Source organism: Mus musculus, chromosome 8 (genome assembly GCF_000001635.26).
Source record: "Mus musculus strain C57BL/6J chromosome 8, GRCm38.p6 C57BL/6J".
Taxonomy (NCBI): Eukaryota; Metazoa; Chordata; class Mammalia; order Rodentia; family Muridae; genus Mus; species Mus musculus.
In genome coordinates this window covers 21,734,240-21,756,445 of record NC_000074.6, presented here as the reverse complement: position 1 = coordinate 21,756,445, position 22,206 = coordinate 21,734,240, and the positions used below count along the sequence as shown (strand labels likewise).

Sequence of the window (22,206 nt, the reverse complement as noted above, 5' to 3'; positions counted from 1 at the left end):
CTCTTGCCTGGGAATTATTGCTGCATAATTTGACCCAGGTAAAATCTGGCCCAACTTTTCTAGATGCTTATGAAACATAACTAATATTCTTCCACCTATATCCACTTGAAATCTCTAACGCTTCAGTATGCTTAAGTAAACACTGCCCTCACCTTTGTCATTCCCCTAGCATGGTACTCACATTCCTGGTTGCTACCCACTATCTTATTCTATGCTGAAGACCAGTGGGACTTGCATTTTTCTTTCTATTTTCAATGTGATATTCAGTCTATCAAGGTGGTGGCCTGAGCTTCTGGGAAACAGGCATCCATTGAACTAAGATCCTTTATTTCTCAACCTTTCTCTACCTTCCCTTGCATAAGAGACTCAGTGTGCTCTCAAAGGGCCACTTTGACATGAGAGATAAGGTACTGTGTATTTCATAATTGTAATTCCTTGGATTCTAGTCAGTGTAGAATCCTACCCACAAAGCTCATAAAACCTATAAAACTGGAAACCATAATATACAAGCAACAATATAGTAAAGTTAAAGAAAAAAATGCCATGTCTGGTGGTGGTAGCCCACAACCTTAATACCAAGAGTTGAGAAATGGATGCTGTTAAGTTTGAGACCCACTTGCTTGGTCTACAACGTGAGTTCCATGACAATCAGGGCTACACAGAGAAACCCTTTCTCAACCTTCCTCCCATGAATTGCTCAAACAAGGTCATAGGAAACAAACAAACATCTCCAAAATACCTTTGAGTTAGTTTACAACAACATGTTTTAAGGGAGAATTTTCTTTGCTCAACTTTCAGAGGACATTTGGGTCATCAGTGGTGTTTTATGATAGTAAGTACTATTTTACCTATTTCTAGAGTGTACACAAAAGTCAGGTTCTACTAGTTTCACATCGAACCCCAGAGGAGGGATTTTGTAGATATACTTTATGGGGATGCTATTAAACCCAAAAGAAGGAATTAAGAGAGATATCCTAAAGAGAGGCTGTGAGAGCAAAAGGAGAGAATTTGCAGTTACCCCGTAAAGAGAGGCCCAAAAGCTCTGTAAGAGCAGTAGCAGCCCTCAGACCTGGGCTTCCATTGAACCTTCTAATTGCCTCCATAATTTCTCTCCTTAATATTTCTCACAAATATTATGTTCCTCTTTGTCTCATTCTACTCTTATTCAACAGGTAGACAAATATCAAGTTCCATTGTTACTGCAGGTATTTTCTATTTGTTTCCTCATAATTAGGATGCCCAGAGAGATACACATATATGTAATTCTTTTCAGTGTTATTTTTTGAAAACCGAGATTATTCTCTCCCTAACGTCTAATACGTATTTTATATTTTTAATGTACAACTTCTATGTCTTTTAAGGCTTTATCTTTCTTCCTCCAGTGATTGTCTTGCTCAACATCTCCTGTGAGTAGCAGAGGCTAAGTGTAGGGGAAATAGAAAATTGGTCTCCAGCAAGCTTGTGCCTTATTTTTAGGATTACAGATTATGGTACAGTCTTTTGTGTTTCCACCGAATGTACAGTACTGAACCACAAGATGGGGAGCTGTTTAAATAGTTTATTTCTTCTTACAACTCTCTGCATCCCAGAGTCTTTGCTGAGCCAATTGTTTTTGTCTGGTTTTGTGCAATAGACCAGTGTAGAAGTTAATAGAACCCCAGCCACCATTTCCTGGACAGACCATGTCCATTTACAAATTAATGGTCATATATGCAACTTGTGACTTACAATGACTGATAATTAGCTTTACTTCAACTATTTATAGATAAAAGTGTAAGATTTAAAAAAAAAGAGTAAGACTTCTCATTCAGTCTTAAAAGCAGGAATATGTCAAGTATATACTCATATTAGGTGAACCGTCAGCTCATGCTCCCTCATCCTGCAGGAGAAGTTCACCATCTTCTCTGTTATTTTCCTGTTAGTCCTCAGGATGCAACTGTCTGAGAAAAACCTGAGGCATCTCTAGACCAGGAATATATTGGGTAGAGAACCCTAACATGACCAAAGAGCAGGTGAATGGCCACACAGCATAGAGGTAATATAGCTAGAGAGAAGGAACTAGATACTTGACAAATTCTGGAAAGACACACATGTGTGCGTAAATATATACATGTTTTAGCTTATTTTTCTCATCTGTGCATTCAAGCATGAGAACCAAATATGTATAGATTTCCTTCTGCCATAAACTTTTAATTCCAAGATATGTTTGAAATATACTAACTATAAGTTAGAAGAGAACAAACTGCAGCTAGTTAATATTATATTTAAATATTTAAGTTTAACCACAGAGTCTATTTCACTCTACCTATTGGAAGAGATTATAGACATTGGAGAAGTGTATGAGTGTGTATAAGCATATGGGCAGAGGTGGGTTCAAGGAACACTTACAAGTATAGTCAATAAGAAAAATCCTCACATCCTGAAAGGAACAATAGCTCCCATGGATCTTGGTTCCTACCAGCAGGGTTGTTCCAACTGCTTGCTCTGATGTAGCCAGAACAGCAAACCCATCCAACTCAGCATGGGACTTCTCTCAGATTCTCTGCTGTTGTGTAGTAGGCCTGATTGTAGTGCCCAATGTTCTCCTTGTCTCTAGGTCCAAAACTAAACCATTTGTTCATAAAAAGGAATCAACCAGAAGAGAGTGACTTAACTTGTAATCCAGGATGAAGTGCAACTCTATGTTTTGTAAAGGAAGTAGACATACAGTAAACTTCTAAATTGTTTTCTTATTACATGGGGATTATTAATACCATGTCTTCAATTTGCTTTCTTCTCAAGGTCCCCTGTAACTTTAATTTTTTCAACTCTTATTTTTAATGATGGCTCTTAAATGCATTATGCTGCCTTTTAGCCCACCACCCACTGATAGTAGTGGAGAAGAAAGAATACTGGGAAGTGGAGCTATTTAGAAATAGTTCTTTGGAGCAACTCCCATCTGTGTTGTCTGGAAATCTCTATATCAGTTCACAGGTTACCAGTGACATCTCGATCCACTTGCAAACACTTCAGGGATACACCCAAAGTCCAGTTTGATAAAGTCAGAATAACAAACATGTATCAGCAGTGGTGGCACTACCTAGCAGAGACAGCAATGCCTCAGCCTTGGTTAAGTCAGCAGGAGGGACCAGCAGGAATGCCTGGAGGAGTTCTAAGCTTTGGCTCTTTCTCAGTGAATTGGAGATCAGTGAAGACTGGAGACTAACAATAGTTGCACTGCTAGCTCTATAAGCAGGCCAACCTCAGACTCCATCACTGTTCATCCAGGCCTTTTTATTACCCTCCAAACATGTGTCTTCCACGGGTCTTGCCTCAGCATGAGCATCTGTCTCAGCTGAGGTCACTCTGCCAATGTCAGCTGACCTCACTCTGCCAATCAGCCCAATTCTGCAGAAGCATCAAAAGAGCCACAGTACAACACCAGAAGTATTTTGGTGCATTTCTCTGTATGGAGTCCCACCAAATGGAATGTAACTACACAATATATGGTGGACCAATTCATGTGTGTTAGCAAAGAATCCTTTATCACCTGTCCTTTCACATGCTTGCTTTAGGAGAACATCCTTTGTCTTTTCTCTGCATCAGTAACACATTCCTCCATGATTCTGCCTTAGCCTTTCACCTGTGTCCACCTCAGGACAAAACTCCTTCACATGTTTGCCGCTGCAAAACACCTTCCAACAGTACTGATTTTCCAAAGAACCCTTATGTTTCCATTTCAGTCCCCTCTTGAAAATCCTTACTATATGTTCTTCATTAATATTTGGTATGTGCTGTTGTGAAGACTTTTGGGTTCAAGATTCAGAATCTTAATTCAAAGTCCCTAAAAGACCATAAACCCCAGAAAGACCATAGGGTTTAAATTGTAACTAATTGATTTTTTTTCTTTCAAGCTGCAGCTGTTCTCAGTTCCCAGGGTTAGATTTGATACTAAAAGCTAACAGGGGTCAAAGAGCACAATGCTCTCTCTTGGAATTTACTCAGGTGTGAGAGAACATCTGGGGTCTCTTGCATTCCTAGAATTCCTAGTCTTGTCTTAGCCTTTGGTTGCTCTCAGTTCTGGCCTCAGACCTAAGATAGTTTCTTTAGTCATCATATTCCCTATATGCTCTAGAGCATTTGAAGGAGATCATTGACTTGTGTTGAGGCACAGGTTGACACTGACTCTGTAGGGCTGCCCTCCCCCAGAGGCTTTTCCCTATATAATCTAGACATGTTCTCTCCTCTCTCCTCTTCTCTCTGCATGCAGGCTTTCTTTCTTTCTCTCCCCACCCCACCTCTGTCTTTGCTCCCCTTGGCGACTTCCCTGGTCTCTCTCTCCTAGAGCTAAACTAGTATCTTAAAGTGGCTTAAGGGGGTAAGGGATAAACATGAAAGCAACCTCATATATGCCTGTTAAATTTGGTGCGTGGTTGTTAAGAACTGGAAGCTTAGCATCTCCAGGTCCCTCTGTAGGCCACAATGTTTGGTTCAGGTTTCAGGCACCTGTACAGGTGGCATGAGCTGTTGTAGTGACTGAGGTTACTGTGTTCTCGATGACCTTATCTCTTCTGCTGAATCTCTGTGTGTCACAGGATATCTGGTCATGTAAGTGACATTAGTCACAATTTCTAACAGCTTAGCATCGGTTAAGAAGGGTAGACAAAGATATCTTAAGATACCTACACCTAGATATCTTAAGGTATAGCTAAAGACCTGTACACATGGTTGTGTGTGTGTGTGTGTGTGTGTGTGTGTGTGTGTGAAGTCAGGCCTACATATATCAAATCCAGCTTCCCGACATGTGCACAGATACTTCATATGATGTGTATATTTGAGTGAGACTTCCTGCTTTGCTTCATGTCTTAGAGAGTTTTACTGCTCTGAACAAACACCATGACCAAGGCAACTCTTTTCTTAAAAATTTTTTTATTAGGTATTTTCTTCCTTTACATTTCAAATGCTATCCCAAAAGTCCCCTATACTCTCCTCCCACCCTGCTCCCCTACCCACCCACTCCCACTTCTTGGCCCTGTACTGGGGCATATAAAGTTTGCAATACCAAGGCTCCTCTCTTCCCAGTGATGGCCGACTAGGCCATCTTCTGTTAAATATGCAGCTAGAGACAAGAGCTCTGTGGGTACTGGTTTAGTTCATATTGTTGTTCTAACTATAGAGTTGCAGACCCCTTCAGCTCCTTGGGAACTCTCTCTAACTTCTTCACTGGGGGTCCTGTGTTCCATCCAATAGATGACTGTGAGCATCCACTTTTGTATTTGCCAGGCACTGGCATAGCCTCACAAGAGACAGCTATTTCAGGGTCCTTTCAGCAAAATCTTGCTGGCATATGCAATAGTGTCTGGGTTTGGTGGCTGATTATGGGATGGATCCCCGGGTGGGATAGCTCTGGATGGTCCATCCTTTCGTCTCCGCTCCAAACTTTGTCTCTGTAACTTCTCCCATGGGTATTTTGTTCCTCATTGTAAGGAGGGATGAAGTATCCACACTTTGGTCTTCCTTCTTCTTGAGTTTCATATGTTTTGCAAATTGTATCTTGGGTATTCTAAGTTTCTGGGGGCTGGAGAGATGGCTCAGCTGTTAAAGGCTAGGCTCACAACCACAAATATAAGGCAACTCTTATAAGGAAAACATTTAATTGGGGCTGGCTTACCGTTTCATAGGTTTAATCCATTGTCATCAAGGCAGGAACATAGCATCATCCAGGCAGGTATGGTGAAGGAGGAGCTGAGAGTTCCATAGCTTCATCTCAAGGATGCTAGCACAATACTGACTTCCAGGCAGGTAAGATGAGTGTCTTAAAGCCCACACCCACAGTGACAAACCTACTTCAACAAGTCCACACCTACTCCAACAAGGCCCAATCTTCTAATAGTACCACTCCATTGACTGAGCATATATAAACCATCACATTTCCTATTTGGTGCCTTTGCTGCTTGCTGCTACTTAGAGTTGTGTCTGTAGAGCTGACACACACACATAGAGTTTCATGGGCAGATAAATGATCTTTGCCTGCTCTGCTTGTCAAATCCTAACATTTAGAATGAGGAGGTTGGTTTCTTTGAAATTTAGGTCATTGTCATAGTGTAAAAAGTGAAGATAACCATGTTGAATTCTTCCCAGGTTTTCAATGGCTTTGAGAGTGGTTCTGATCTACATGGGCTGGGTTATAAGATGAGAGATTAGGATCCTTACCACAGCATTGACCTTTTTTATTATCCATCAGGAGTCTCTGTGATAACCTTGATACTTCTACAGATCAAAGCCATGTATTTCATTTGAGCATTCTGGTACTTGGTTCTCAGAGTCTTGCTTGGAGACAATAATCAAGCATACATAGAGAGAACTTGCTGTAAGAACTTTATTTGGATATAAAGGAAGAGAAAACTCAAGGACATAACATGGCATAAAAAGCAGTCTCCTTTAAGATCTCAAGTCCGATTACAAACATATTGTTCTTGTTCTTAGTGCAGAAGAGTCAGAAGATGTGGCCCAGGTATCCGCAGGCCTCAGAGTGCCGTTCTCCAATAACATAGCCTGTGAGTCTACAATAGCAGGTCAAGCCTGATTTCACATCTGGGGATAAAGAGATCATGTACAGTACTTAGTGTCTGTGTCAGCAGAGCACAAGAGATCTTGGGCAAGATATGTGCTGGGTGAAATTGGTTCTCCACGTTGATCATTACTGCCAGCAGCATGAGCAATCAAAATTATTATGAATAAATATACATGATAAGCACAAAGACTAATAAAGACTAATCCACATTGTCTTAATTTTGTTTTCATTTGTCTGCTCCTGACATTACATAAATATCTAAACAGACATCTCCACTTTCTAAAGTATAATAGATAAATAAATTAGACCAAGCTTAGCCATTTAGATTTAGAAGAAAAAAATAGACAACTAGTCACAGAGTCTCATTATGAATTAAACTACGTGATACTCACAAACAAATCTTTGCACAAAGAAACTGATCTGTTTGGCTCTTGGTGTTCAATGAGGACAATAAAGAGGTAATAAAGTCGCCTGGGTGACCCATATTCAGAACTTAAACCTACCACTTCTCTCTACTCCATGTTTCTTGCATGATGACATGTCTCACCTGCATTTTGGAGAGCAGTGCTTTTATCCCCTCCAAAGGATATAGAAATGTCCTGGTCGTCTTGACCAACTGTTCTTGGTCTGGAGCCTCCTCGGTGCCTCCTTAGGGAGATTCTGCCTGAGTGTGCAGGGCCAGCAGGAGAAGGGTGGTGAGCAGAGTGAACATCCGAATGGCTGTGGGTTTCCTAGGAGATAAAAAAAATCAGAAATCATGTGTGCCTGTGTGTGTGCCCGGGTGTTTGCGTGTCTGTGTCTGTGTGTGTGTGTTTGTGTCTGTCTGTCTGTCTGTCTGTCTGCCTATTTGTCTGTCTGTGTAAATGTGAATATTTGTGAAGAGAAGGATCCAGGAGAGGCCCTGCAGTTAGAAAGGTTCTACATTAACAAGGAGAAAGATTTGTCCTCAATGTCTTTTTGATATTTTTATTCCCACATGACAGCTTCCCCCATGACAGGCCGTGGTCCATGTGTTTGGTGGCTGCCTTTGGTATAAGCTGGTGAGAATGAGGAGGACACTGCTACTGCTTCCTGTTACCTCTTAGATTTGTACTTAGATTTGAATGTTTTTAATGTTAAAAAAAACAAAAAAACAAGAAAAGAAACAGCATTGTCATGTATTATGTGTAAGGAATAATGCCTCTAAGTCTCTGAAGATGGATTCTTATCTGCTATCTGAAGTTGTTGACTCTGTGGTCAGACCTGGATCCTGATGATATAGAGAGTCAATGCTTGTTGAGCACATTGACCTTACCAAACTATGGATGAAAAGAGCTCCAGTAACTCTAGGCACAGCATTGGTCTAAGAAGGACAAGTGTTTATTCTTTCTACTTCTATGAAAGTAGGAATGGTAATTAAGACAATCAGTACTAAAGCATACAACCCAATCATTTCATGCACAATAAGAACTTTATCTCAAGCACAACAAGTTAAACACCTGGACATAAGACACAAAAGCATAAAACTAGGAGATGGAAATTAGAACTAGGTCTGGACAGTGATGTCTTGCATGACACCAAAGTTGTTGGGAACAAGGCAGGTGGGCAAGTGGGATTGTGGGATTGCACTTGGCTGGACAGCTTCTGCATAGGTGAGGAAGTAAGCATTGGTGGGAGGTGGCAGACTAGAACATAGTAGAAAAGCTAGCAAAGCATATATCTGAATAGAAACTAATAAACAAAACATATAGACAACATGTACAACTCAGTAGACAAAAACCAAGAACTACTAAGAGATATTTCTTAGTAAGGCTCTTTAAAAATTATAATATTATTTCTACTGGAATTACAAGGAAGACACTTGTGTTTTGGCAAAGTTGTGTTAGTTTCTCCATAACCACTAAATACTGTTCTTTGCAGCTACCACAGGCCCAGGCAGAAGAACCCTACTAGGGTGTCTGATGATGTGGTGTCCTCCAGAGCAGCCTTCCATTTAGGTAATCCACTGCAGCTAGGCATCAATGACACATCCATACTTTGAAAGTTACTTTTATTATATAAAGACCTTTGTGGTATGCAGTAAGGGCAGCGCAAGAGAGACAGCACTCTTCTGTCCAGACCTTGGGATACAAGAGCAGCTGAAACATCTTGGACAGGTTTCCTCTATTTAAGGGTTACTTGTGATATCTTAATATTTGTGCTTAGTTTCTATTGGATACCTCAAACACCTGTAGTGAAAGGACCATTAAGCAATTTGTAAAAGCTGTGGTCAAAGCAGGGCTTCCCAGATTGAATTCTCATTTATCTAGTCCAGGACTAGATGATACCCATTTGCCCATTGTTGCTCACTTTAAGGAGCTTGTACTGCATAGCTCTGTGGCTGAGGCTTAATCACTGGTTTCAGAAAGCATGAAAGAGTGCACAGGAAATGTGTGGCCTAAAAAGCAGGCCTTATGCTTTGTGGGGATGACTAGAATACATATTCAATGAACATGTAAAGAAGGATTTGAAAACTAGATCTCAGTGAACCTCCTCAGGACCTAAGTTACAACCACTATAACTAGTTAAGCCATTCAGCAGAGTAAGGACATTGCATTGTGGTGAGATTGTACATTAGTTCTGCTGTGAGACTGTACAGGTTCTAATGGAGTCTCCCATGTGATTGAAGTATATTTATCAAGTCATTCTCTGAAAGGACAGCATGCAGTGTTTCTTGGCCACTAAATAAGGCTAAAGAGTTCTCTAGAGACATATGGGCAAAACTCTCATGCTAATTTCACTTGAGACATAATGTCTTCTGTATGTCTCACCGAAAAGGCAGATGGTAGGTAGGGAGACAGAGACACAGAGAGAGAGACACACAAACAGAGAGATAGACAGAAAGAGACAGAGAGACAGAGAAAGACAGAGACAGAGAAACACATACAAACAGACACACACACACACAGAGTGCTAATATATGTGTACCACATTTTCTTTATCCACTCACCTACTGAGGTATATCTCTTGGCAATAATGTATAATATACAGATCTATAATATACAAAGATATATCTTCAGCATAAAGAGTTATTTGAAGGTTTGGTTTTCTGAACTCTTTCTACAACCAAAAACAGAATATAAGGGATTAAGAGATCATATTTTTTTGTGCTTTACCAACTTTCCTTTGCAACTCAAAGTTCCACAGATCATTTAAGAAACTTGCAGGTAAGAGCAAAAGATTCTCTAGTCTAATGTTGCCCAGATAGTCACCTTCCCATTTTAATACTTTGACCCTTTAGGTGACAGTAACCCTCTCCTCACTCTCTTCCAATGACCACATGTCCACACACTAGCCAGTGCCTAGATTCTCCCTGGTTTGGGTGTTAATCTAAAGCTCCTGGTTTGTAACCTGCTCCACTGCCTTCCTGCCTCCTGATGTGGAAGACTCTGATGTTTTGAGAATTTCCTTGAATAAAGTTGTGCTTCAAAGTCAGCTGGAAACTCTGATGCACAGGGTGTACCCAGATCATTTGTACCCAGCTCTTTCTTGTAAGATGCTCTGTATTAGAAATGATCACACTTCCCATATATCTTAATTAGAGTGTTGGATTCAGGATCCACCCCTGCTTCAGTATTTTCACACAATTTCTTGAGAACCATAAAGAGGAATTCTGATTAGCAAAACTGGTTGATTCAGAAAATAAAAGTGTTGCCCTGCCTTTTTTTTTTTCTCTTTCTTTTCCTGATGAATCTAATATGGTGGCACAGAGAATGAAGGGCTGTTCTAGAAAGGCCTTGTAGTCTGAAATACTAGAAAAATAACAAACACTTGCTAGTCTTTCTCATGTTCTAGCAATCACCAAGGCCATACAGTCCACCCCACTAAATCTCTCCCCATGGACAGACACCTGAACCTTTCTTGGGTTGCACACTAATCTAGCACCCACATAGTAGAAAACTGGATAAACAAAGAATAAGAAGTTATTCATCAAAGCAACCCAAAGAGTATAGAATATTATGCCACGTATCTAGGACATGTTTTCAGACCCATTCTTGAGAAACTAGGTGAAAAGATGAAGTCCCCACTTCATCAATGCATTGACAAAGCCAAGGTTGATATTCAAAATAATCCACACAAGTCACACATTCTCTCACTGTGTATGTAAATGGATACACTCCACTTTGCTACTGACCTGTAAAATATCATTGCCAGAAGAAATGGATTTCAAACAACACACACACACACAATGTGTTCCAACTCATATTTATCATTTGGACATTGGTCAATGTCATGGGCACAGAGATGTGTGGTTCTCTAGGATTTAGAGAATTTCCTGCAGAAAAACTCTCCAGCATGGTTGGCAAATCAGTACTGGTGTTAGAAGGGAGATGAGACTGGCTGTGAGCTGAGACCAGATGAGCAGAGTACATCATACATTGTTGTGTTTATGTGTGTTCATAGTGGAACACTACTCAACCATAGAAAAATGGAATTTTCAGTATCTGAGATGGTACCCGGGAACAGGGACACTTACTGTGTATTACCCAGACACACAAAGTGCAAACAACATGTTCTCACATATCCAAGATAAAAAGCAATTTAATGGCAGGTGAGAATAGAATACTTGCTACTAGACTTAGCAAGGTAAAGGAATGCTGAGGGGAAGTTGGTCAATGGGTACTGAATTACGTTTAGGTAGGAGCAGTGAGTTCTGGTGAATTATTATCCAACAACATGGATATAAATAATAATGACTTATGTATTTCAAAACACTTAGTACAGTAGAATTTAGGTGTTTCACCATAACAAAATTATAAACACCTGAGGTGACAGATATGATACTTTCCCAACTTAATCATTTCACAATGTGAACATACATGCCTAAAGCCTTCCAAATATGCATCTAGAATTTTTATCACTAGAATAGGTCAGATTAAAAGTAATGAAACCTTGCATTTTACAAGAAAATTTTACCCCAAATTGTAAAAGGAGGAAGAAAGAATACGTGAGCTTATTGCATCCAGGGTCAAGAATTTGCAACCAGAAGAGGTGTTAGAATAAAATCTGGAGAGAAAGACAAGAGAGACTTGTAGCTATGTAGAATAGAGGTATTGGAGAACAATAGTAGAGAGGTTGACCAATGTGACTGTGTCATGTGTTTGCTGATTGACAGTTACTGGAGTTATGCGAACTGTTCCAGGAAACAGAGGACCTATATCCTCAGATAATTACATTCAGAAAGATGACACACATTGAGTTAATTATTTAATGTCTTGTAGACTAAGATAACTGCCTTCTGTTTGCAATCTTCTAATTGGAATTCTGTAATATTTGAGGCTAAAAGAGTTGTAATGGCTTTCTCTTCTAGCTTAAAAATCTTCTTAAGATAAACATTTTTCTTCCTCCAGTTTTTTTTTTTCTATTCCAAATAGACTGGCAATTAAATTTCTTAATAATATTTCTGAGTTTTTTCTTTCAATTTAAACCTGTAAGAGTCAAGCTTTGTGTTTTAGTGGCATTAGCAAAATTCCTACCACATCCTGTGTTTAAGTCAGTTACAGTTCTTACACACCCTCTGCCACAAGGGAGGAAGTTCCCCCTTCTCATGGAGAGTGTTGAGGATCTTCAGTTTTCCAAGGTATTATATCACGTGTGAATGCCAAATGAGATGTTGGGAAGTAGGGCAGTGGTTGGAGCAGGTGGGCCACAGACACTGAAGTGATGTTGGAAAACTGAAGGAGCTCTTTGTAGTCCATTGCTATTTCTTCTTGTAGTGAATCTTGTCCAAGCATCATCATGTATTCAAATATGTTCTGCAAAGAATGTATGTTAACCCCCAGTGGAATCTGAAGTCTCTGGTCTTGCACATGCCCCACTTAGGCACATGGAAGGGCTAGCCCTCTTCCTGTCTCACAGGCATCAGGACTTTGGTTACCCACTGGAGGTTCTTGGCAAGATGGGTCACAGCTTGAGAACTTGCATCTTCTTATGCTCTCCTGTACTGCATCCTGGACTCTGAGACAGTGGGGGTGTTCTGTTCTGTACATGTTTTCCATCACATGCCAGAGTGTAAAAACTCAACAGAACTCGAAATTATCCTTAATAATCTACACTATTTCTGTAGTAGGGATCACATATGTGAGTTATTATTTGTCATAGATAACTGGCAAAGAAAACCTCATTTCTTTGTATATTTCCAGTGAATATGGGTTCTTTATTGGTGGCTTTACTTCAAATCTCAAAGGAGATAATTAGTAGAGGCAGAGATCAGGGAGAAGAAGGAGAGAGAACATCTGTCAAGTGATGTCTTTCAACCTTGGGCTCCTAACATGCACTAAAGAAGGAAAACAAATAATATCAATAAATGACAGAAGGCATCACTCTAAAACACAGGAGTTAAGGTGGAATATGAGATAGCGGTAAAGTGTAAGAGTTCTGGCCACAGCCTGTTGTCTAATCTTTAGTGTCTTCTGAGTATGGCAATTAACCTCTTTAAAGCTCCTTTACAAACCCACAAAACATCGGTCAATGAACGTGACTGTTTTATTTGGTTATTCTGAAAACCTCTTATCCAAAGAGAAAAAAAGATCTTAGCAATTAGTAAGTATCAGCTAATAGAAATACACTGCACATATTATATACCTTGAGAATGCTGCCTGGCTTATCACAAGGTTCAAATTATTATTGTTTCTATAAAGTTACAACACAAAGCTGTTTCATCTCTACAATAAATAAAAGTTTAGTATTTTTACTTTAGGTAAGAAGTTGTCAAAATCCATAGAATTTATATGTTGTATTCAATATGGAATGTTTCTATTTATTAAACTAATGGGGAACATATCTTCTCATTTCAAATACCTCAAGAACTTTATAGCTTTCATCTGTTTGTTAAAGAGATATCCCACCAAATAAGCAGTTTTGCAAATTAGATAAAAGATGTTACATGCAAGGATATATGAGCCTTGGTTGAGCTGAGAACTGATGGAGAACCTTCCAGATATGAATGATGGTGAGAAGAAGAAAACTAGTAAAAGTCTGACAGTGTAACGTGCAGGTATTTCTCACCAGAAGACTACGATGAAGACTATTGATTGGAAGAGGGCTTAGCTTCATATTTGGCTGAGGAACGTCCTCAGAGCATGGAGACAAACATCCTTCTTTTAAAGATGCACATTTAGGAACTAAAGGCGCCTAGTGCAATTCTAATTACGAAAAAGTGTACATACTTTTTCTCTGTGATCTACACACAGGGTGCAGAGTCCCATTCAGAAGCTATAATACGGGCTTGTCATAGAGTTGGCTGGTATGAGCCATTAAGCATTTGTTGTCCATTTGAATTTTCTGTCATCAGCAGGATATTTTCGAAAGATCTTGGACATCTATAGGGTATTTTTTCACGATAGGTTGGTCACTGAAATTTCTTTAGAAGTTCTTTGTAGCAATAAGTGATGGCCTTTGGCCTGTTTCAGTAAATCTCTCCAACCCAGTTATGACCTGGCAATGAAAACAGAACAAACTTAAAATGATTACATGCTGTGCACCTAGATTGGGCAGATCTGCTGCTACACTACCATCTTCCACATCTATGAGACCCCTTAGAACTTGCAGTTTCTCCTGGCCCTGTGCTTCTGCTCTCTTCCTCCTCCTCCTCCTCTTCCTCTTCCTCTCCTCCCCCTCTTCCTCCTCATCCTCTTCCTTCCTCTTCCTCTTTGTCCTCTCCCTCTTCCATTTTCTATTTCTTCCCTCTTCCCCATTCTGGTCCACCTTCCCTTTTTCTGCCCAATCATCAGCTCTCCTTTATATTTCTAATTAAGGTGGGAAGTAGGGTTACAGGAATTCACCTGAGTGCCGACTCATTCCTTGTTTGCAACCCCTCATAGGAGCACAGATTTCTTACTAGTTGGAACATCTTCTGAATATATGCCCAGGAGAGTTATTGCAGGATCCTCCAGTAGTACCATGTCCAATTTTCTGAGGAACCCCCAGACTGATTTCCAGAGTGGTTGTACAAGCTTGCAATCCCACCAACAATGGAGGAGTGTTCCTCTATCTCCAAATCCTTGCCAGCATCTGCTGTCACCTGAATTTTTGATCTTAGCTATTCTGACTGGTGTGAGATGGAATCTCAGGGTTGTTTTGATTTGACTTTCCCTTATGATTAAGTATGCTGAACATTTTTTCAGGTGTTTCTCAGCTGTTCGGTATTCCTCAGGTGAGAATTCTTTGTTTAGCTCTGAGCCCCATTTTTTTTTAAGAATTAATTTTTTTTAATTAGGTATTTTCCTCATTTACATTTACAATGCTGTCCAAAAAGTCCATAATACGCTCCCCCCCCCACTCCCCTACCCACCCACTCCCACTTTTTGGCCCTGGCGTTCCCCTGTACTGGGGCATATAAACTTTGCAAGTCCAATGGGCCTCTCTTTCCAGTGATGGCTGATTAGGCCATCTTTTGATACATATGCAGCTAGAGTCAAGAGCTCTGGGGTACTGGTTAGTTCATAATGTTGTTCCACCTATAGGGTTGCAGATCCCTTTAGCTCCTTGGGTATTTTCTCTAGTTCCTCCATTGGGAGCCCTGTGATCCATCCAATAGCTGACTGTAAGCATCCACTTCTGTGTTTGCTAGGCCCTGGCATTGTCTCAAAAGAGACAGCTATATTTGGGTCCTTTCAGCAAAATCTTGCTAGTGTATGAAATGGTGTCAGTGTTTGGAAGCTGATTATGGGATGGATCCCTGGATATGGCAGTCTTTAGATGGTCCATCCTTTCGTCACAGCTCCAAACTTTATCTCTGTAACTCTTTCCATGGGTGTTTTGTTCCCAATTCTAAGAAGCGGCACAGTGTCCACACTTTGGTCTTCGTTTTTCTTGAGTTTCAAGTGTTTTGCAAATTGTAATTTATATCTTGGGTATTCGAAGTTTCTGGGCTAATATCCACTTATCGGTGAGTACATATCATTTGAGTTCTTTTGTGATTGGGTTACTTCACTCAGGATGATGCCCTCCAGGTCCATCCATTTGCCTAGGAATTTCATAAATTCATTCCTTTTAATAGCTGAGTAGTACTCCATTGTGTAAATGTACCACATTTTCTGTATCCATTCCTCTGTTGAGGGGCATCTGGGTTCTTTCCAGCTTCTGGCTATTATAAATAAGGCTGCTATGAACATAGTGGAGCATGTGTCCTTCTTACCGGTTGGAACATCTTCTAGATATATGCCCAGAGGAGGTATTGCTGGATCCTCTGGTAGTACTATGTCCAATTTTCTGAGGAACTGCCAAACTGATTTCCAGAGTGGTTGTACAAGCTTGCAATCCCACCAACAACAAGGAGTGTTCCTCTTTCTCCACATCCTCGCCAGCATCTGCTATCACCTGAATTTTTGATCTTAGCCATTCTGACTGGTGTGAGGTGGAATCTCAGGGTTGTTTTGAGTTGCATTTCCCTGATGATTAAGGATGTTGAACATTTTTTCAGGTGCTTCTCTGCCATTTGGTATTCCTCAGGTGAGAATTCTTTGTTCAGTTCTGAGCCCCATTTTTAATGGGGTTATTTGATTTTCTGGGGTCCACCTTCTTGAGTTCTTTATATATATTGGATATTAGTCCCCTATCTGGTTTAGGATAGGTAAAGATCCTTTCCCAATCTGTTGGTGGTCTTTTTGTCTTATTGACGGTGTCTTTTGCCTTGCAGAAGCTTTGCAACTTTATGAGGTCCCATTTATTGATTCTTGATCTTACAGCACAAGCCATTGCTGTTCTATTCAGGAATTTTCCCCCTGTACCCATGTCTTCGAGGCTTTGGGGAAAATATTTTGGTTTCTAATGTTTACAAACATCCTTCATCAAAACCCACTCTACTTCAGACAGGTTGCTGATGATCCCTCCCTCCTGAGCCATGATGGATGGGTGTCCTCTGCATACCTGTTCTTAGCTCTCGGCTTCTTCCTGAAACCAGCACTGACTAGGCAACCATGCTGGAGAGGTTTTCTGTAATAAACTCCCTAAATCCTAGAGATCCACTCATCTCTGTGCCCATGGTACTGACCAATGTCCAAATAGAAATTATGAGTTAGAACGCATTATGTGTGTTGTTTGAATTCCACTTCTTCTGGTAATGATATCTTACAGGGCGGTAGGAGAGCAGAGCATGTTCATGTACATATACAGTGAGAGAATGTGTGAGTTGTGTGGATCAGCTTGAATATCAACCTTTGCTTTGTCAATGCATTGATGAAGTCGGGACTTCATCTTTTCACCTAGGTTCTCAATAATGAGTCTGTAAACTTGTCCTAGATCAGTGACATAAAATTCTGCACTATTTGGTATGCTTGGATGAACAACTTCTCATTCTTTATATATCCAGTTTCCTACAATGAATATGCAGGATTAGTGTGCAACCCAAGTGGGGTTCAGTTCTCTGTCCATGGGGAGGGATATAGTGGGTTGGGGCTGTATGGCCTTGGTGATTGCTAGAACATGAGAAAAACTAGCAAGTGTTTGTTATTTTTCTAGGATTTCCAATACAAATTCTTTCTAGAACTGCCCTTTATTCTATCTGCCATTATATGAGAGCTATGAGAAAAAGAAGAAGAAACAAAAGCCAGGGCAACACTTTATTTTCTGAACCAAGCAGTTTTGCTAATCAGAATTCCTCTTTATGATTCTCAAGAATTTTTGTGAAAATACAGAGGCAGAGGTGTTTACTGAACCTGAATTCAACACTCTAATTAACACGCATGTGGTTTGTGATCATTGCTAACAAAGAGCATCTGTCATGAAAGAGCTGGGTACAAGTGTTCTGGGTATACCATGTGTATCATTGTTCTCAGCTGACTCTCAAGCACAGCTTTATTGAGGGAACTTCTCAAAAAACCAGGGTCTTCCACATCAGGAGGCAGGAAGGCAGATGAATAGGTTACAAACCAGGAGCTTTAGATTAACATCCAAACTGAGGAGAACCTAGGCATTGGCAAGTGTGTGGGCATGTGGCCATTGGCTGGATAGTTGAAGAGAGTGAGGAGAGGGTCACTGTCAGCTAAGGTGTCCAAGTATTAAGAAGATGGGAAGGAGACCATCTGGGCAACATTAGACTGGAGAATGTTTTCCTCTAACCTGAAAGTTTATTAAATGAGTTGAGGAACTTTGAGTGTCAAGGGAATTTTGGTAAAGCAAAGAAAAATATGTTCTCTTAATCCCTTGTATTCTGTTTCTGGTTGTAGAAAGGGTTCAGAAAACCAAACTTTCAAATAGAAATAAACTCTTTATGCTGCAGAGATATCTTTGTGTACTGTAGCTCTCTATATTGTACATTATTGCCAAGAGATATTCATCAGTATGTGAGTTGATAAAGAGAATGTGGTACACATATATAAACTCTCTGTCTCTGTCTATGTCTCTGTCTCTCTCTGTCTCTCTGTCTCTCTGTCTCTCTCTGTCTCTGTCTCTCTGTCTCTGTCTCTCTCTCTCTGTCTCTGTGTGCGTGTGTTTATGTGTGTACATAGTGGAATACTACTCAACCATAGGAAGAAAGAATTTGCAATAACTGAGATGGTACCCGAGGACACTTACTGTGTATTATCCAGACACACAAAGTGCAGGACAATGTGTTCTCACATATCCAAGATAAAAAGCAATGTGATGACAGGTGAGAATACAGTACTTGCTACTAGATTTTGGCAACATGAAGTAATGTTGAGGGGATTTTGGTCAATAGGTGCAGAATTACATTTAGGAAGGATCAATGAGATCTTGTGAATTATTACACAATAATATGGTTGTAAATATTAATGGATTATGTATTTCATAACAGTTATTACCATAGAATTTAGGTGTTTCACCATAACAAAATTATAAATACCAGTGGTGACAGATATGATACTTATTGAACAATTCACAATGTGCACATATCTGCATAAACTCTTTCCAATAAGCATATAGAATTTTCACCACTATAATAGGTCAGGTTAAAAATAATGAAACTGCCACACACACTCCAGTAGTGACATGCATGCCAGGCCAAAAGCCTGGATGCAGTCCTGAGGCAAAGACTTTCACGGAAACTTTGTCTCCTGGAACTGTGGCATTGCATAGCATGTATGCTCCAATTCTGTCCTTGTGAATGGATCTGTGTGCTTCCTTTCAGTATTGTTTTGTTATAGGTGCCTCCAAGCAATGACTTGCCAAATATCTAAGCAAAATAGAAATTTGCTTCCTGGCTTTCACTGACCCTGGGCTTGGAATTCAGTAAGAATGTTGCCTATTCAGTGACATTTTGAATTGCCTTTAGTATTGTAAGAGAGATGGTGAAAGAAATCAGGCTTTACTATCTACTACATAGAGTTAGAAATCTCAGGAGAAGCTTAGCAAAGTAAGATTAGAATTCTTATTATAGTTATGTATGGCAGACTACATTACTTATTAGTAGAAAGTCCCCCCACACTACCACTTAGAATAAAAGCCGAGTCACTCCTATATACAGGAATTTACAATGGTTTAGGAAGTAGATCAGGCTGTGGTTTTAGAGTATTGCATTTTTCATGAGATGGTTAGCTAGAACGGAACTCCCTAATTAGAACCATGACTTGGGCATAAAAGCCCTTGCCCTAGGAGTGTAAAGACCTCACACCTGGCTTCTAAGACTATAGCTGACCTTAGATAGAGCTGACTTTGTCTCAGTTGTTTTATTGCCCAGTTCCTGCCAGTCTTTGTGTTTACATTCCTCTGTTTTGTGTAAGAGTCATTAAGCATCCGGTAACCTCATTTGTACCTTGCCGATGTGTCACCTAACTTCCCTATTTTCTTCTGTATAAAAAGTTTGGTGCTCAATTTGAAAAATTACATTCAGATTCTACACAATCTCGCATGTTGGTCTGTCTGTCATTCCCTCCAACTCCTTGCCCACCTGTGACCAGAGACCAGTTCCACGTATACAAAGGGACCCAGAGGATCTGCAGCATGAAACCTTGCATTTAAAAGAAAAAAGATCTCCCCAAATTGTAAATGGGCAAGAAAGAATACATGATCTTATTGCATCCAGGGTCAAGAATTTGCAACAGGGATAAGTGTTGAATAAACTCTGGAGACAAAGACAAGAGAGACTTTTAGCCAAGTGAACTAGAGGAGAGTCCTTGAAGAACTTTAGTAGAGAGGTTGACCAATGTGATTGTGTCATGTGTTTGCTGATTGACACTTACTGGAGTTATGCTCACTGTTCCTGGAAACAGAGAACCTATATCCTCAGATAATTACATTTCAGAGGGATGACCCATATTGACTTAATTGTTAAATTTATTTTGTTCAAGTCACCAGTGACTTATTTAAAGACTAAAATGTCTTGTGGACTATGATAACTGCCTTCTGTTTTGAATCTTCTAATTGGAATTCTCTAATATTTGAGGCGAAAAAAGTTGTAATGGCTTTCTCTTCTAGCTCAATCAGTGGAGCTAGTCTCTGCCATGGTTGCTATAATCGGCCAAGTAAGATGCTTCTAGCATGCTTTCTTCCTCAAAGTGTGAAAGGGTATTAAATTCACCTAGCATGGTTCCATCACTATTGAATGCCCGCAACTATATTTTATGTGAACCCACACCATCTGTGCTACTAGAAGCTGCAATCTGGAGGTCACCAAAACTGTTGTCCTTTTATTTGGAACATGGTTTTCCCTGAAGGAGTGGGTGATGATTTAGAGTCTGTCTCTTAGCACCCTGTACCATGAATGGAGTCCCCTGCTTCAACAACTGCCTACCAACTTCTTTATTTATCTTGCATATCTCTTCCATGCTGCATTAAACCCTTCAAAGCTTCAGGGTAAGTACTTGAGTGTATCTTGTAGAGCACACTGCAGTCATTAGACATGTACACTTTCTGTATATAAAGATGTTTTCTGTATAGAAACTCTATTTTGTCCTATACGACTTTGTACACTACAGATTACATGCTGATCATAGTGTGGGATGCCCTGCTTTTCATCCTACCCATTCTGCTCTGACTAACTTTTTTTAAATATTGATAAAGGTTTTCTCCACAGAGCCAAATGTAACCCTAGGTTTATAAGCCATAATTCAGGTCTGGTTCATTAAAACTTACACACTTTTTAAGGACAGTGTAGCTTTCAAAAAATCATTTTAGAACTCTGTAAACCTGAAACCCAAAGTGTTAGTTTTTCTTAACATATAGGCAATGTCTTTTGAGAGTGAGTCAAGACTACGTAAAGGCAGAGTCAAAAGTCAGGAGCAGCATATGTGAGGATCATGAGCATTCTGAACTTTCTATTTATTTTATGTTTGAACCTGGAGTCATCCTTAAATTGATATTAATTGGAGCCGGTATCTTGCAAGTAAAAACTTATAGTATTCATTCATCTGCAAAGGTTTCTTTGAAGGTCCTGGTACTTTATATACAGAGCCTTGACTGAGCCTTGTAGCATATATTGAAAGAACATAAACACACAGGAAGCATATTGCAAGCAATTTATTGAGAAGTGGTCATCAGGCACCAGCATCAGTGGCCTCAGTACTCATGGTCATCTTGTCCTCTGTGGTCTCCATGTTCAGCGACAGCAGAGCATGTACAATAAATGACCCTTACTGCAGGTCCCATTCATGCGTTCTCTTCCTTTGCAGCCTCTTGCTCTACAATAGCATACCAGATCTCTCAATGCTGGAGACACAAAAAGAATCAGGCATTACAATTTGAGGTTAGCAGCATGTAATAGTATGTGATCCTATGGGGATATGTGATACAGCATGACTGTGCTGTTTTGGCCACAATACAACCTTCGGCAAGGATATCTCATCCAATAACACACTTTAGGGGTGTTGGTCATGCACTTGAGAGCCATTCTGAGGTGTCTTTAATTTCTGTGTTCCTTTTGTCACATTGTAGACACTTTAGTATACTTTGAAATTGATTCAATTTTCCTTTACACAAAGAAAGATTTCTACTAATACCCAAGACTAATCCTGTTCTATAAGCTTCTAATCAGAGTATTGGAGTTCTGTGAGTGTTGAAATTCCCATGTATATCATTTTATAGTAAAATCTTACGGGAAAGATACTCAATTAGAGTTGCTTTCCTCTCACTGTTACTGTTATGAATATAAAAGGAATTAAAATAGTGTCACCAGAGAGCCACATTACTCTACCAGGATTCTAGGGCTCATCTTCATCCCTCCCTCAGGAGAATGCAAGCATCCATCACACTGGACACCAGTACTCACATTCCTCTTGAAGAGAAGCGCCTTCTGGGTCTCCAAAAGAGACAGACACAGCCTGGTCCTCTTCCCCTGGCTGCTCCTCAGTTTTAGTCTCTTCATCTGTATTTTGGATAGGATCAGCCTGGACCTGGAAGGCCAGCAGGACGAGGGCAGAGAGGAGGATTAGTGTCTTCATGGCTGGGAGTCACCTGGAGGATTGGTGAGTAGCAGCTCAGTGTGTGGAGAGTGAATATCCAGCCTGCATTTATAGGACAGAGAAAGGCCTACAACTAGAGAAGGCAGACTTTGCTGGGAAGTTGGAAAGGGTGTTACCCTCCAGTTCCCTTTGATGTTCCTTTGTCCTCAAGGCTACCATCATTGTGTTGCACTGTGTGTTCTGTGACAAAACCCTCCCACTGATAATGATGAAGGGGCCCTGCAGTCTTCTCCCATTTCCCATCTGCTTGAGCATTTACCTCTCATTTGTCAGAGA

At 40.2% G+C, this 22,206-nt stretch overlaps 1 protein-coding gene and 1 pseudogene across 1 annotated transcript; both read right to left on the bottom strand.

The window, feature by feature from the left end:
* Nucleotides 6,446-7,271, bottom strand: Defa-ps11 (defensin, alpha, pseudogene 11; annotated as a pseudogene).
* Defa24 (defensin, alpha, 24) lies at nt 20,975-21,952 on the bottom strand. The gene is made up of 2 exons (NM_001024225.2): nt 21,738-21,952; nt 20,975-21,178 (listed from the first exon to the last, which is right to left on the bottom strand). Exons 1-2 carry the CDS (start codon nt 21,907-21,909, stop codon nt 21,069-21,071), a joined length of 282 nt encoding a protein of 93 aa, NP_001019396.1. The 5' UTR covers nt 21,910-21,952; the 3' UTR covers nt 20,975-21,068.
* Between the last annotated feature and the right edge of the window lie 254 nt (nt 21,953-22,206).

Coding starts and splice junctions, on each gene's coding strand:
- Defa24 (NM_001024225.2), bottom strand. CDS start 21,909: ATGAAGACACTAATCCTCCTCTCTGCCCTCGTCCTGCTGGCCTTCCAG. Junction 21,179..21,737: donor CGCTTCTCTTCAAGAGGAAT/GTGAGTACTGGT, acceptor TTGTGTCTCCAG/CATTGAGAGATCTGGTATGC.